Source organism: Primulina eburnea, chromosome 3 (genome assembly GCF_022965805.1).
Source record: "Primulina eburnea isolate SZY01 chromosome 3, ASM2296580v1, whole genome shotgun sequence".
NCBI classification, from domain to species: Eukaryota; Viridiplantae; Streptophyta; class Magnoliopsida; order Lamiales; family Gesneriaceae; genus Primulina; species Primulina eburnea.
Window position 1 is genome coordinate 11,749,532 of NC_133103.1, and position 17,386 is coordinate 11,766,917.

General features: G+C 33.6%; 2 protein-coding genes and 1 pseudogene across 2 annotated transcripts; 2 read left to right on the forward strand and 1 right to left on the reverse strand.

The window, feature by feature from the left end:
* Positions 1–2,078: 2,078 nt before the first annotated feature.
* Positions 2,079–5,417, reverse strand: LOC140826419 (protein DETOXIFICATION 14-like). The gene is made up of 7 exons (XM_073188712.1): positions 5,037–5,417; positions 3,838–4,382; positions 3,648–3,734; positions 3,505–3,561; positions 3,183–3,421; positions 2,592–2,797; positions 2,079–2,490 (listed from the first exon to the last, which is right to left on the reverse strand). The coding sequence occupies exons 1-7, from the start codon at positions 5,292–5,294 to the stop codon at positions 2,386–2,388; spliced, it is 1,497 nt and encodes a 498-aa protein (XP_073044813.1). The 5' UTR covers positions 5,295–5,417; the 3' UTR covers positions 2,079–2,385.
* Positions 5,418–11,428: 6,011 nt separating this feature from the next.
* LOC140826767 (protein DETOXIFICATION 14-like) lies at positions 11,429–15,721 on the forward strand. Its single transcript, XM_073189263.1, has 8 exons — positions 11,429–11,671; positions 11,779–12,323; positions 12,422–12,508; positions 12,587–12,643; positions 12,730–12,968; positions 13,100–13,305; positions 13,458–13,478; positions 15,410–15,721. The coding sequence occupies exons 1-8, from the start codon at positions 11,441–11,443 to the stop codon at positions 15,719–15,721; spliced, it is 1,698 nt and encodes a 565-aa protein (XP_073045364.1). The 5' UTR covers positions 11,429–11,440.
* On the forward strand, positions 14,917–17,232 carry LOC140826421 (eukaryotic translation initiation factor 5-like; annotated as a pseudogene).
* The last annotated feature ends 154 nt before the right edge of the window (positions 17,233–17,386 follow it).

A 17,386-nucleotide genomic window follows, 5' to 3' on the forward strand; every position in this document is an offset into this window, starting at 1 on the left:
ATATTTATGGGATAAATCCGGAAAAAGGATATGTGTGAAGTTATAGAGTAAAAATGGAATATGGCAAGATGTATACACCGTAGGAACATTTATGTTGTCCTAAGATTGGGTTGTAGGATTATACTTGTCAGTCTTGAATTTAGTTAGTGTCCAATGCCACTCCAGGTTTGGACCATGTGACGTGCAAGAAAGCAATTGAAACATCAAAAGTATGATTTTATAAACCATCATCTCTGGTCATATAGGATCGATTAAATTATTATCTCCTAGGGATGTAGCGTCAATTATTAACTGATTTTGTTAGTCGTACAAGATATTCTTGAATACCTCGATGGAAAATATCAATCGTAGTTTTTTTTTTTTGAAACAAAATCAATCGTAGTTAGAGTTTACCTTTTGTGTTTTGTTTCTTAATCAAAAGAAAAGAATCACACCGCCTTAAAAAACGAACACGTTTCACTCGAGTTGACGGCAAGCAATTTGCTGATTTGATACGTATCATATACACCGAACTCCATTACGCCTTATTAGTAGTCATTTCGCATATTAAAATTCGCTAAAAATTTACAAATATGGGTTTCCGAAGAAATCCACCGCCTCCCCCGCCACAACTTCCGGATTCGTTAGCAGCATGGGTTCAAGCCCCATCAGCTCCACCCCTCTATCCACCACCACCTAATTATTACGCGGCTCCGCCACCATCACCATCACCACCACCACCTCCTCCTCCGACTCCACTCCCGTTACCGCCGGGACCGCCGCCTTACAGAACCCCTGTGTGGCGTCCAGGACCGCCGCCTCTAGTTTACACTGATCGTCCAGCATCAGCTGATCATCACCACCATGATCCCCACCAGCTTCCTCCTCCGTGGCTCCGCCCTCCACCTCCTTACTAAAGCTTCTCCTTAACGCATCTCATATTAAAGAGTCGAATTCTCGTTATTTATTTACAGTTTATATATATATAACAGGGTTGTATATCTTCGGACATGGCCTGTATATGTGTTCGATTTCCATTTTCTTTTTAGGGTTGGTCGTAAGTTGTCTGGAAACTCTGTAAATTTATGTCAATAATGTTATTAATATTTTTTTATGTAATATTAATATAATTATATATTAGCTATATTTTATCAAGGTAAAAACTTGTATGAGACGATCTCACGAGTCGTATCTATGAGACAGATCTCTTATTTGGGTCACATATGAAAAAACATTAAGTTAGTGGCAGCAGGAAACGATAAGTATTCATTTTTAAGTGGGGGTTTGTATTGGCGAATCCAAACATGCAGTGGAATTATGGGTCTTGATTATGCATGGAACCTAAACCTTTTAAATTTTTTGCAACAAATTATATGTATACTTGATATACTGTTCCTAATTCAAATTATTGGTTTAATTTAGAACATTATTTTTCCTGAAAAGGGCTATTCAATTAAATCTTGCAATTGAGTTCTTGTCGGAAAAAAATGTGTGCATTTTTTGAAAATGTGTGCATTTTTTGATTCACAGAAAATATTTCTGTACTATCTAGCTCATATTTTTTTATCATATGAAATTGAGTGCAAAATATTTAAAACGTGAATATTAATATATAATGTATGAGTATTAACTATTTTAGATATAATATTAAAAAATAATATATAAGTATCCAATCTAAAATAATTAATATTCAAAAATCAAATATACTATTATCATATTATTTTTTTTCTCATCCTGCGAAATTAAGCATCATTCGTTCATATCATCTTTCATCAAAAGTCTTCAATCGGCACGTCTAAAAAAATAGGCCAATTGGGTGGTATTATCATATGTTTAATGTTTTGTTGCGATTTTTATCTGAAATTATAAATATATTATTAATATCAATATTTGTAATACATGATTTAAAATAATTGATACTCAAATATTATATATTAATATTTCTTGCCCATTTTGAGAAAAATATTTGAGTTAAGAGATTGTAAAAATATTTTTGTGGGAAAAGAGATAGCAAACATATAATTTTTTTGAAAAATATTGAATACAAATTTAAATTTGGGTGGAGAGATTTAAAACAAATCCACACTTGAAACCGTTCATAATTAACTCATTAGGTTCCATAAATATTTCATCCATCGAGTGAAAATAACTTTTTAATTTATTTAGAGCTATATATAACTTCCGCTCCCAAATTCCCAAATATCAACACCAAAAATTTGTTATACATAGAAACGTTTCCCTTACTATATTCCTCGTCCTCTTGAATGATCAAAATCATACTTAGTTATGAACTGAACTGAGTTCAATAGTTAGATCAACGATCCCGGGTGGGTTGTCCCAACGAGAGTATGAGCTTGCATCTATGCGCGTATCCAAGAATCCATAATCTTTCAAATCAAGCGTAGATCAAGATGATGAATCTGAGTTCGCTAATCTTTCCTCTGCATCGACTGTTCTACCATCACGAGCCGGTATCTTCCCCTCGAATATCCTCTGTCTTGCTGTCATTGCCTACAATATCGACAAAGTCCGCAATGTTTCAGATTATTGGTATACTAAACCTTACGAGACAGAGCAATAACCAAGTGTTTCTAATAACTTTACTGGCATACCTGTTTCCTCCAATCACTGCGGAATGTAATCAAGACCAGCAGAGAGGCTTGTACAGTTGATCCTGCTATCAATCCGCTCCATAATCCCTTTCCTCTAAAGTGGCAAACGAATCCTAGTAAAAGTGAAACAGGAATTCCAACAAGATAATAGGCCCCGAGATTAACATAGGCTCCTATGTGTTGCCATCCGCTGCCTCTAGCTACTCCTGCAACGAAACAAAACAAGCAACAGCCGTTGATTTCAAACCTTCCGCTAAACTTGGTGTTTAATGCTCTGCAACAATATCCGGTCGTTCATCATTGAACATATTAGTACAATGACAGACATAATGAACATCTACACAGTTACACAGTATGTAGGAGAGGACATAGGCCAAACTGTCGTATAAGGAACCATTGAATCACATTTCGAATCTTGTGGAACACTTGGTATGTGGTACAGTGTTTAAATGTTCTACAAATAAATGCTTATCAGAAAGTGTAATGTAGTTAGACGTGTAGAAAACATCCAAATATTCTAATCGGGAATATAGCACCAAGTGAAGCAGAAGATAACAATTGACAGGCCGGATGTTAAGTTCAGAAAATCACCTGAAAGGACTGCTTGTATGCTGTCCATCACAATGGAGACACAGAGAAAAGGGGTCATATCTTTAACATAATTGACAACATCCTTCTCACTACTAAACAAATATCCCAAGATATAACGACAAAGGAAGAGGGTGATGCTCGCAACAACGAATTCTACTATTGACAGGACCAGAACAGCAGAGACGGCTAGTTGAGCTGTCTCTGATTCCCCAGCTCCAAGTTCGTTAGAAACCCGAGTGCTACAAGAAAATAATGGTCACGCTTTACATTGAGCTCAAAACTATAAATTAAGTAGTTGAGTACAAAAAGATTAAGCCCAGACCTCACAGCAGCACCAAAAGAATATTGTACAAGATAGTGCAAAGAAGTAATTGTCAAGCTGATCCAAAGACAAGTCATCACTAAGTTAGATTTACGCAAAAAGTTATTTTTTCACCATATAAACTCATAAATAGTAAGAGTTACCATATGGATAACACGGATGTCTCTAGCTTCGGATTCGACAAAAGTCCACCTAGCAATATTACTATCTCAAATGTCCACCACTCCAAGCTACAAACATTAATTTACTGTGGATAAGATTCATACCACAAATACCAGTTAACTATATATGCAAATAATGAAAGTGCAAGTTGAAAGCAAATCGGTAAATTACCAAACCATAACAGAAGACGGAATGGCAAATTGAAAGAACTCGCCAATTGTTTGAAACACGTCCTTCGAGAAAGAAGATCGAGTTTTTTCACAGGCTGAAGAATAATATATATAAAGTCCAAGAAAGATCACATTCAACCAATACGATATACCAATACAAAGTGCGGCCCCGGCATTTCCATACTCTAGCTTGAAGATAACAGCCCAAGAAAGAGGCAAATGAATACATAGTGTTGCGAGCGAACCAAAGACCATAGGAAAAATTATACTCTGAATCTGCAGAAAACGAACCAAAGACTGGAGAATAGCATAGGGGAATAGTGTAGGGATGAGCCAAATCGAAAAGTTGCCAGCTTCTAGAGACATTTCAGGGTCTTGGCCAAGTAATATCAAAAGCTTGTCGGTATAAACCCATAAAACACAAATGGGTAAACATGCCAAGCAGAGCCATATTATCGCACCATAACAATAAGTTCCAACTTTTTTATAGTTCTCTGCACCATAAGCTTGTCCACAGAGTGTCTCCAATGCGCAAGCCATTCCATGCTGTTACGAGATAAATAATTAAATATTATGATGTTGTGACCGGTTTCTTCACCAATTCCACATGATACTACTCTCTAATGATTAATTGATCTTGCATCATCCCATGTAAAGAACGAACTGACTCATTATGTAACCTATTTGGAAATTAGTGCCTATATCCTTGACTTGTTAAGATATATGTGTAATTGCTTGACTTATCACTTACACGATTTATACATAGCAGTACAATCAGCAATGAAAATCTAACAAAAGGACGTCGTTTGTATTTGATTTATCGAAACTATAATAAAATCAATCTTTATCCCATCTCTATTAGAATTCATAATAGTTTAGTTCATTATAAACTATGTATCCAGATTTTTTCGTGGCAACTCAATATCATTTACTCGTGGTGGTTAAATAAGTCACAAGAACATCAACTCAGAACCTCTCACTACAGGTAACAGACAAAAGAAATAGATGAATAAGTGATATTCGACAGCCAAATGAGGTTAGCCCTCGATTTTTTTGTCTAATTCTTCTCAAACTAGTCAAACAGCATCAAACTTCAGAGCATATCGATTTGAATGGAGAACAACCACAAGTCACAACCTCCCTTTTATACAATAACCAAGAATCTGAAAAATAAAAAAGAACACAAGAAACAGAGCTTACAATGACACTGAATCCAGTAACGTTAGTGAGAGAGGTAGCAATGGAGGCGCTGGAAAGAGCAAGATCGCCGAGATGCCCCAGCATCATCATCGATACAGCCCGCAACATGTACTGTGATACAGACACTACCACCATTGGAAATGCTATCCAACACATCCTTTTCAGTTCTCTATCGAACTTCTCCCTTGCCGTAAAGTAGGCTTTTCCATCCCCGTTTTCAGATACGAGCAGAGGCTCTTCCTCTTCCGCCATCGCCATTAATTTCTCAAGTTATTCTTGGGTGCAGAGGAAGTGCCACGGGGAATTTCCAGATGACAAAATGCCAATTAATCGTACTTTTATATAGACATCGTATAGCTTCTCTTTGCGTGAGGATGAAATCTATTTGGTCTTTTTAATCACACAAAAATGAGTCTGACAAATTTTTATCATTTATTATATATAAATCAATTTTGTTTTGATTACTAAAAATATATAATATTATATTTCCTTTTTTGTGATAAATATTTAATTTATTATATTCAAATCGATTACTTGGGGAATGAGGAATGTGCTTGTAGAACACCATTATTGGTTGACTGAGGTTGAGTCAAAACTTGAGGACTGTCGTTTTTAATACAATGGAGTTGGAGGGTTTTATTCAAATATATTCCACTGATAAATATTCATAAAATCGGACCTACTCATAACTCGATATAAATTTTAAGCTTTTATTATTTTTTAAAAAAAAAAAATTGGAAGGGGCATATAACAGATTTAACCAATTCAGCCTAAATAAATATTTATACAAGACGCTGGGAAAAATAGGGAAAAGAAAATAACAAATTGAACACTCGGAAAGAGACCAGAAAAAAGGCAAGCACCCATTGAATAGACTTTTTGCAATCATCATTACATTACAATCCAATGTTTCCAAAATCGCATTGTACCAATCGATTTGATTGACAACCAATAGCCGATCTTAATCATATTTAAGACTCGTTTTAATGGTCAAAATCGGTCGAACTAGTCATTTTTATTAGAATTTTTTGGTAAGAATTTTTTTAACAAACTGAATTATTTCTTGTATAAAACATATCTTAAAATTTATTTTTGATTTTATATATAAAATTATTTTAATTTTGAACTTTATTTGTTAAAAATGTTATCTTAGTAGTGTTACAGTTTATTTTGTTTGCAATTTTTTGTTTAAAATATATATATAATTACATTTGATATTTTATTTATATGTATGTTGTTTATATTTTAAATTTTGATAAATATACTTTATTATTGTTTTTTTACAAATTTAAGATTATTAGAATCTAAAATATATTATTTATTATATTGTACTATCATTTTATGTAATATAATATTGTTCCGATCTGACCGTCTGGTTGAACAATTAACTTAAGGTAGATCAGTAAATTGATTACAACACATATATATAATTCGGGATAAATTTAAAATCATTTACTATATTTTATAAAATTTTCTAAATTAATTTATAAAATTTACATATTTGATCATTTAATTTGTAATTTTTCTACTTTTGATCTTGTTAACAAAAAATTAGTATTTTTAGTCTGGTAACTTGCATTTTTTTTTCCAATAATATTCTAAAACAATCATGCCATATTTCCATATATCCAAATTTCTTTTAAAAAAAATTCATATCAACGTTGATGTCCTAAAAAAAATTTTACAGATACAGAACTAAAAACACACTTTCACCGTGAACAAACAACAAATGAAAAAAAAAAACATGTAAGTTACATGACGAAAAATACAAATACATCGTTAACATGATTAAAAAAAATACAAATTACATGAATTAGAATACAAAATCCTCGTGAACATGACCAAAATTGGTAAAAGTACAAAATTTCATGATAAAAATTTATAATTATCTGAATTAATTTGACCAAAGTTTTTATTTATAATTATTATTTTGATTGACTAATGGGTTTTGTCGATCTGAAACACATCACGTCTCTAAAATTTAGAATAGAAGACGAGACAAGGGCTTTATTACTTTCTCCAACTTAATGAGACAAGAATTTTGTCAATATTATGCTGTGATAATCGCAACCATACAAATATGTCCATTCATGTTTGACCGAGTGGATCACTCACCCTTCCCAATACGATTCTCTTTGCCGCTGTCGAATCACAGCAATATTAAAATTAGGAGTTGTTTGTTCTTCAAAAATAAAAAATAAAGGACTAGTTTCGTTCACAAATTGTTCACATCCACTGAATTCTCCAATTATAAATTTCTTCCTATATCGTCTCCAAGTACACATGATCACCACCTAGGCGAGTTCTGTTATATTTGATTCGATTTTAGATAAAAATTCGAATCAATAAATCTTTTATAACCAAACTAGATCATAAATTTCAGTTTAGTTCGATTGTTCTAGTTCAAGTGACCACTTTTAAGTTTTATGTTTCATGATGAATTAGTGCATTAGATATTATATTTTAGAAAAAAAAAATCAATTGACAGTTTTTGGAATTCGAGTGAACGGTTTATTTATTCGTGGACTAAAATGATTATAAGTAAAAATAATATATTTAAATAATTACGCATGTTACATAATTTTGAAACTTATGTAAAAACATAAAATTTTAGGATTGAAGTTATGCTAAGTTATGATGAAATAATTAATAAATAAATTATTGATGTAATTGAACTATTTCAAAGCTAACTAATAATATAATTATATATTTATTTAACATGACGACTTTTTTCCCCCGATGAGTGGGCACTATTAATAGTTCCAAGCCGCGAAATCATAAAACCAATAACATAAGGGGACCACAAGTGGTAATGAAAGAGACGAAGTAAAAAAAAAAATTTTAACACAATTTTTTCCCACCTGCCACATTTTTGTATTTGACATTCACGTTCTTTTAATAATGTCGTGTTGATTTTAGACATTGCTCAAATGATTTACACGTTAATATTTTGATGATATTAGAATTTGATACCCAAGAGATACGCGTGGCTCACTCTCAAAAATTCAAAAAGATATTCAGAAAGTCTCGGAACATCGTTTTTATGACAGAGTTCGTCAGGAGATCACCTTATTCACACAAAGCTGGTGGGAGATCATCTAGACCAACCTCCCAAACTCCCGTCATCTCGTCAATCAGAAAGAGGTGGCCGACTCCCATCGTGAACCGAGCCGACCTCCCAGATTATGGTAACGTGTTGATTGGAAATGTCTCGGCCGAGCTCTCACAGGGTCCAGACTATAGACGGGCTTCTACTCAGACATTAACGGGTAGCCCACAAAAATAAAGCTCACAAAGGTTTAATCTAACTTTGTTTGAGATTCTGAGAATTTAGACATGCCAAATCAGGATCTTATTTTTCTCTTATAAATACCATGTTTCATTCATTATTTATTTATTGATATACTCACTCATTCTACACACACATTATTCTCTTTATTTTCTATTCTCTGACTTGAACGTCGGAGGGGCTACGCTGGAACAACCTTCTAGTCCTCTTCTAACGTTTTTGTTTGTGCTTCCGGATTTTGAAGTTGCGATCCAAGCTCTTCAAGTGTTCGATCGCCCAGCTACCATCCCGGATTTCAGCAACATCATAATTAAATCTTTATGACAAAAAATGAACTCTAAAAATTATCAAATAATATTAAATCGAAATGTGCCGAAACACTGGACTAAATAATATTGTGATCTCTTCAAAAATAATTCATTCAGGCATAGTTTAATATATATGATAGGATAAACATATGATATATAATATAAGGATGAGTTAATGATAAATAAGATGTATGATATTATATTTAATGTTTGGTATGATTTTAATAAGAATGATTAAATTTATATATTAGATTGTAATGACAAAATTAATTTTATCATAATAAATTTTATAATTTCAAAGTTGTTTCTTGAGTTTATAATTATCTGTTCATAATAAATTTTACAATTTCAAATCGGCGTTACAATTTAAATATAATTTAAAAAAATTTATTTGACAATTTAAATATCATTTTTCTTATAAATTTATGGCAAAAAAGAAAGAAAAATAAAAAAAAATAATCATGTACTTTATTACATTTAGAACTACATGTGACACTTATATAAAACACACAAAGTACTCAAAAAATTTGAAAAACAATAAACTAATATTGGTTATTTTCTAAAAAACCAAAATTACTACAATTAACAAATTAAAAATCCAATGTGTTTCAAACCGGGTTTCCATATCAAACGATAGGGTTTAGGATTTTATAATTTGAGAGTAATTAAGTTATTTGTGGTGTATTTTATTATAAAATTAAAATTATCACATATAATAGAAGAGACATTTTATCTTTCTAAAAAATTATTTATCAAGAGCCCATGATATTATCATAGACTTTTTAAAAAGATACCAAACGTGAGATAAAGATGATTATTTATCGATCCATCGCTTATGACATGTACCAAACTATGCACAAAGATATAACAAGATCCACGCCCTAACATTTTCTAGAGAACAACGACAAGTCCAGACTTCTTTAAACATTTACGTACTACATCACATCAGCAAGTGAAAAAATCAACGATATATTGGCATATAAAATTGGGAAGTTGTCTTAAACACTTCATAGACTAAATTACAAAAGCCAAATAATAACAATATAGTATACGAGCACTACGCTGTCATTTCATATTGATTAGAAGAAAGACGACAAAATTTCAAATCAAGTGAACTGAGAATGTTTAGAAAATGAATAACCATCAATTCTAAATTAATATAATTAATGTAAAACAACTATCATTAAATTTAATAATGACTTCTCAGATTATATTTCGTTGAAATATAAATTTAATTTTATTTTCTAATATATTTAACAATAAATGTGAAATCCAAAGAAAAATAACCCCACATATATTAATAAAAAATATAAACCCTTAAATAGATTTTGGGAATTTCCTAGGTATAGCATCTCATCAGCCCAAAAATAAGGATTTAAACGAACCGAGCTGGTTTAAGAGCTTTTTGAGCCGGTTCAAAACATATGTGATTAGTATTCAAGCTTATCGAATTCAAATATGTTCGAACTTTTTTCGAGTCGATATCGAACTCAAATTATTTTGTTCTATAGTTCGTGAGCTTCTCACGAGTTTTATTATTTTATTAATATAATATAATTATATATTAAATAAATAAATTTTGAACTTTATATTGCTTATTTTCGAACAAAAATTCAAATAGTTCGCGAACATGTTCGGATCCGTGGAGTCGAACTCGAAAGATAATTCAAACCAAAATTTTTCAAATTTTCGAACTTCGAATCGAACTCAAACTCAAATATAACAAATTAGATCCTTCAAATTTTTGTCATATTCAATTCGATTTGGTTCGTTTAAGCTCCTACCCGAAAATGTTACTGTCATTCATGAGTGTCTTGGAAAAATCCGAGCTTCCTCCACTAGTATCACAATCCACAATTCTAGATCGACCTACTGGATGGGTTAAAATAACTGTCCAGTTCTATATAGATATTGGCCTTCTCTTGTGGACGCTTTGGCATTTTACATTGCCTTGTATTTTTGGGCCAAAACATTGATCAATTAGCGTCTTTCTGGACTGGACTGGGTCGCTCACAGGTCAAACTCCTTAGATAATTTTCTTCTTTGACCGCGGTTGAGGTATTTGAAACAGTGGATTTCGGATTCATTCGATTGCGTCGACGAATTTATACTAATTATAAGTAATAATAATGTATTGAACTATGATTCCACTGAAGATATATACAAGAATTTCATACAGATTAAATGAGCTTTTTTGAGTTTTAGCTAAACGAGGCAATTGGAAGTCCACGATTTCAAGAGGATAAGAAAACTAATTTATCACCAGCTAGACAGAGAGATTTATAATTTGTACCAATATTATGCTGCTCTTTTGTCCATTTTCTTGGTGTGTTTAGTCCAAACTAATTGGGGGTTCAATAATTTGCACACGTGGTTGTGTCTTTTGACCGCAACTTTTGGAGTTTAGTTTAACCTTTTACACTGCAACAAAAATGCTAGATATTGCAATTTTCAATTATATTATCTGAACAAAAAAGAGGGGATTTTGATAATATTTTAAAATCATAATGGGTTTTAGATACGCCGATCTGTATTCTGTTCTATGTGTTTTTTTTTTTTTTTGAGTATTTTACCATTTAACATTTAATTGGAAGGCAAAATTCATTTTACTCTATGGTGATGAGTCTCCAATGATTTTCTTCGTTCAAAACATATGAATTCATTATTCGTATATCTAATATTTTATTCGATCAAAACATATATTCGTTTATCCAACGTTTTATACCATGGAGTGTATAAATGTAGCTTATTGTAACCAAACCAAGTTAAACAGAAGCCAAATTTTAGCAGGAGTTATTATTTCGAAGATGAGCTTGAAAGAAGATATGGAAGGCAAGAAATGGAGCATGACGTGGGGCGTTTTCGTCCGAGAAACTAAGAAATCTGGTCGTATAGCAGCACCAATGGCGATGGTCACAATTTTGCAGTATTTGTTGCAAGTTGTGTCGATAATGATGGTGGGACGACTCGGCCAGCTTGAGTTATCTAGCGTTGCCATTGCCACTTCAGTAGCCAATGTCACGGGATTCAGTCTTCTGGTGAATACCCTTCTGCTGACGAGCATTTTCTTGAAAATATGTTACTCGAATAGAAATTAACACAGCCATTTTACTTATTTTTGTTGAAATTTTGTACGTACTGTTAGTCGGGATTGGTTGGCGGTCTAGAGACTCTTTGTGGGCAGGCTTATGGAGCAAAGCAATACCACAAGCTCGGTAGATATACTTACGCTGCAATTTTTTCGCTGATTCTTGTTTGTGCACCGATCTGTCTTCTGTGGACTTTCACGGATAAAATACTTGTGTTTATGAGACAAGATCCTACTATCTCTTTGGAAGCACGAAAATACGCTATTTGGCTCATTCCTGGGTTGATCGGAGCTGCGATTTCTAAGCCTCTCGTGAGATATTTGCAGACCCAGAGCTTGATTTTTCCGATGGTCGTAAGTTCCTTTGCTGTTTTATGTTCCCACGTGCCTGCGAGTTGGGTTTTCATATATAAGTTTCACCTAGGAAGCATTGGTGCAGCTATGGCCTTCTCCGTTTCAAATTGGTTATATGTGCTTATGCTTGCAATATACATCAAATTTTCCCGTTCATGCAAAAACACGCGTTTGACATTCACCACTGATGCTTTTTTTGTTATGGGAGAGTTCTTTCGTTTGGCGATCCCTTCCGCAGTGATGGTTTGGTATTCTCATCTTGTCTGATATCCTCTTATTTATATAATTTCACAGAGTTTCGAAATTTTTATTATCAATTGTGGACTGTGGTTTTATATTTTTGTAGCTTGAAATGGTGGTTAATGGAAGTGCTTGTTTTGCTGTCTGGTCTGTTACCGAATCCGACACTTGAAACATCAGTATTATCAATATGGTATGCACTATGGATAAAAAACTGTTAATTCGACCGATAACAAGTAATATGATCTTGAAGTTTATTTGTTTTTATCAGCCTGACAATTTCAACGTTGCACTTCACCGTTCCATATGGATTTGGAGTTGCAGCGAGGTCTGCTTCGATCCTATCTCTGTATATATTCTATATATAACTTCAAATAAATACCAAGATAATACACGTCTTGTCATATTTTATAGCACTCGGGTTTCAAACGAATTGGGTGCTGGAAATCCACAGAAGGCTCGAGTTGCAGTTTGGGCCGTCATGTTTCTTGTTGCCACAGAAACGATAGCCGTAACAATAGCTCTCTTCTGCAGCCGGCACATCCTGGGCCGAGCTTTTAGCAAAGAGAAACAAGTAGTGCATTACATATCTGTCATGACTCCTTTGATTTGTCTCTCTATTGTCACAGATAGCTTACAAGCAGTCATCTCGGGTTCGTCTAGTTGGTTTTTGTAAGCTTTTTTGGCTACATTTCCCACCTAGTCATTCAGATCTTCAAGAGATGAAAAAGTATCCAGAAAGAATAAATTTTGGCCTAAAAGAAGTTCATTTTTTGTGCATCAGGAATTGCTAGAGGGAGTGGGTGGCAACATATCGGTGCTTATGTGAACTTGGGGGCATTCTATCTAGTCGGAATTCCATCGGTAGTGGTTTTGGGTTTTGTTGTTCATTTAAAAGCGAAGGGACTTTGGATCGGAATGGTGATTGCTTCTGTGCTACAATCCACCATTCTATCCCTTGTCACAGCTTTCACCAATTGGCAAAAACAGGTTTGGCTCGACATTCCTTCATCAATTCTATTCAAATAAATTTCAGATTCCAGATTTTTAAATTTACTGAGAAAAATATAAAATCACGTTCTTAGAGGTTGCAGATACTTTTCCGACCATTTATATTATATTTGCATTGGTTATCTGTCCAGGCCACAAAAGCCGAGGAAAGGGTACGTCCAGAGGGAGAGAACATCCAAAATAGCAATTGAAAAATGGTAGATGCATGTATGTGTATGTATACCTTCGATTTTTTTTTTAATATTAATATTTGTATATTTTATATTGACCAAATATAATAAGAAATAATTGACCAATTGAAATATGATGTAAGATTTAAAGTTTGTATCTTTGTAGCATTCCAAAGACTTTGTTTTAAATCATTCTAAGACCTTGTGTTTTCATGTGCTTTTATCGATCCCGTTCGCCAACTATCAATATTCATTTTAAGCTTTATAAAAGGATTTCGCTATTTATCAGTGTTTCGTAAATTCAATTTAATGGAATATCGCACCATTAAATTTTGGTTGCTCAATATTTGACTCAACAAGTTAATCTAGACTATACTTTTACGTAACGAAAATTCAAACAGTTGCGTGAGATATAAGTTAATAAGGTAAATCTCTCCTTCCATTGTATGAAATTTAGTCCGAAACAATTACTCGTTGAAAGGGAATTTTTATTATTCCTCTTTAAAATTTATTCGCTAAAATAATTGATTTTCCAAAATATTTATTTCCTAGTCATAAAGCTCATTTGCTAGTAAACATGTTTGAAAGCAATTGGTATTTGGTGATGTAGTAAGGCTTGAACTATGCTGAAAACCTGTTTTGCTTGTTCATAGTCAAGATTTGACTAATCAAATTCCAATATGTATTATTATTATTATCATCATCATCAAATATCTATTAAATAAGCAATATTGAGTATTTCAATAACTTAAAACTCATAAAACTTCTTATTTTATCAATATATACCTTTCAAAGTCGAAATTCGATTTTTTTTAAAGAAAAAAAAATTCAAACTTGGCTTTCCTTTGCTTTGTTGGAATAATAATAGAGCAGATCTTTTGTGAGACGGTTTTACGAATATTTATCTGTGAGATGAGTCAACACTATCGATATTTACAATAAAAAGTAATATTCTTAGCATAAATAAGTAATAATTTTTCATGGATGACCCAAATAAGATACCTGTCTCACAAAATACGACTAATGAGCCCGTCTCACACAAATTTTTATAATTATAATAATATACCATTACTAAAAAATGTAAAAGATAAGAATCATTGTTTTTTTTTAATTAAATAACATAAATGATAAAAAAAATTTAATTTAACAAAATTCTCAAACATTTGTAGTAAGAATCACGGCCGTGAAAATTCCCTCCTTTTTATTTTAAAATTTTTAACTTACTTTTTTAAAATTATTAACAAAATATAGAAAATTTATTCATAATTTTAATTATGTGATTTCTGTACTATTTCTATTAATTAATAATTTTATTTATTTTAAAAATAAAGTTTCATATATTTTACTAATAATTAATTAAAAATATATATTTAAGAACATTTGAGAAAAACAGAAATAAAATTAAAAGAGGGGCCCGGGTTTGAAAGCATATCCTTGCCCTTAAGCCGTTAGCCGACATCAGCAAGAAAAGCACATCTGCTGTTTCCAAGTCCAAACCTTGCGCTTAAGCGATCTCACTCGGCCGACCCTCCTGTTATCCTCCGTGTAACTTTGGGTTGTTCTGCAATCGGGTATAGCTCCTTCGGTAACCCACTGTTCGTTTCCTTTAAGTTTGTGCTGCTTTTGACTTATTTTTCTATGTGGCTGGAAAGAATTTTTGTTTACTAGATTGCTGTTTTCGTTTAATGAATTTTCATCATTGTCCATTTGTCTCATCTCGTAGCTAATGTTGTGTTTTTATTGCCTTTGGTTTGTGGTTTTTGGGTTTTAAATTCTGTTAGTTTCTATATCTGTCTTGTTCTGTGGTTTATTTCGAAAGAGTTTTGGAAGCTAATGCTTTGTTGAGTTTACGTGAGATTTCTATTTGGCTACGAATCCGTTTTTTTTAAAATTTGTGGTTTTCGTGTTTTCAGGTTCGTTTGCCCTCTGTAGATTATCAGTTTAAACTTTGTTCAAGTTGCAGCCTCTTTTATGTCCGAACAGGCAGTTCTCTGTTTCGGAACAGTCGGGCTGCTTGGAGAATATTGCCCTTCACCAAGAAGAAAGAACCCCCCCTCATTTTCAAAGAAGTTGACTGTATGCATCTCGGCTCGACCCTGGAATACACTGGATTGTTGGGTTGTAGCAGACCGCAACCTTACTTCTTCCCAAACAATCAGTCTTTTCGTTCTGAAAAGTCTTTGGATGATGTTTATCTACTGAATCCAGACACTTTTTATTTGTAGCATAAGAACCTTTATTTCTGATTATTTGTGCTGGCGCAAAAATGGCTTTGCAAAACATAGGTGCAAGCAACAGTGATGATGCCTTTTACAGGTACAAGATGCCCAAAATGATTACCAAGATAGAGGGTCGTGGTAATGGCATCAAAACTAACATGGTGAACATGGTTGACATTGCAAAGGCTTTAGCAAGGCCGGCTTCCTACACTACAAAACATTTTGGTTGTGAACTTGGAGCTCAATCTAAGTTTGATGAGAAAACTGGAACTGCCCTTGTGAATGGAGCCCATGATACTGCCAAGCTTGCTAGTCTTCTTGAAACTTTTATTAAGAAGTATGTCCAGTGCTATGGTTGTGGGAACCCTGAAACCGAGATCTTGATAACAAAAAACCAGATGATTCAAATGAAATGTGCCGCCTGTGGTTTCATTTCAAATGTGGACATGCGGGACAAGGCTCGCGACATTTATAATCAAGAACCCTCCTGAACCAAAGAAGGGCTCCAAGGAAAAAAAATTTTAAGGAGAGCTGAGGAGGAGCGGCTCAAGGAGGCGAGGCTGCAGATGAGGAGCAGAATAAGCTCAAGAAAGATGTTAAGAAGAAAGGGTCTTCCAAGGAAGGACTTGCAAAAATAAGCTCTAGCAAAAAGAAAGGCGGAGGCTCTGATGAGGAGCACAAATCACCCAGAAACCAAACAGATGACAGAGAAGAGAATGATGAGCGTGAGGATGATATTCAGTGGCAAACTGATACTTCATTGGAAGCTGCTCACCAACACGTTCATGAGCAATTGAATTCTGTTACAGCTGGCATGGTGATGCTTTCTACTGACGAGAAAGACAAAGTTTCCAATGCAACTGCTTCATCTGCAGTTGATGAATCTGTAGGTCAATGATGTTGAGTCGATTCACGAGAAGCTTGTGGAGGAGATGAAAGCAAGGCTTGACAAGGGAATTAGTGTCAACGAATTTCAATCCCTTTTAAGATCATTTTTGAGCTCTTCCCTGGAGGTGATGATTGCTCTTTATGAAGCACTTTTTGCAGGAATTGACAAAGGCTTTGCAAAGGTCGTTGCAAAGAAGAAGAATTATCTTGCTGCTGCTGTTGGTCAGAGTGTGGGTTCACAGCTGCTTCTGCTTCGAGCTATCGAGGAGTTCTGTCAGAAGCCGAACCCATCAGCTGTGAAGGAAGTGGCTCTTGTTTTGAAAGCTCTGTATGATGGTGATGTATTGGAGGAAGAAAGTATCATGCAGTGGTATGAGGAAGGAGCGGTTGGAAGCAACAAGGACTCGCCTATCCGGAAGAATGCTAAACCCTTTGTTGATTGGCTCCAAAGTGCCGAGACGGAAAGCGATGAATGAATAATTGCGTGAATTTTGAGAAAATTTACCAAATTTCCACTCCTTGTTTGGAGAAGCTTTGTGTATTTTTGTTCTACTTAGATTACAGACTCTATGCTGATATCTAAACTGGACGGCCAACTATGAATAAATCATGTTTGTCATTTTGTGTTATCTCTTCTATTGTGTTCTATTTGTGTGTTATATATTTTAATGAATAGATCTTATCGCAACTTCGAATATGAAACTCAAATGGATCAAATAGGAAAGGATACTATGAATCATAGAACTATAATGAAATATACGATCAACCAACTTTTATCGAATT

Excerpts from the sequence above, each read along its gene's own strand:
- LOC140826767 (XM_073189263.1), top strand. The coding sequence starts at position 11,441 with ATGAGCTTGAAAGAAGATATGGAAGGCAAGAAATGGAGCATGACGTGG. Across the intron at positions 12,644-12,729 it reads GGATTTGGAGTTGCAGCGAG|CACTCGGGTTTCAAACGAAT; the intron begins GTCTGCTTCGAT and ends CATATTTTATAG. Across the intron at positions 12,969-13,099 it reads CTTACAAGCAGTCATCTCGG|GAATTGCTAGAGGGAGTGGG; the intron begins GTTCGTCTAGTT and ends TTTGTGCATCAG.
- LOC140826419 (XM_073188712.1), bottom strand. The coding sequence starts at position 5,294 with ATGGCGATGGCGGAAGAGGAAGAGCCTCTGCTCGTATCTGAAAACGGG. Across the intron at positions 3,562-3,647 it reads ACATCCGTGTTATCCATATG|CTTGACAATTACTTCTTTGC; the intron begins GTAACTCTTACT and ends TCTTTGGATCAG. Across the intron at positions 2,798-3,182 it reads CATACAAGCAGTCCTTTCAG|GAGTAGCTAGAGGCAGCGGA; the intron begins GTGATTTTCTGA and ends GTTTCGTTGCAG.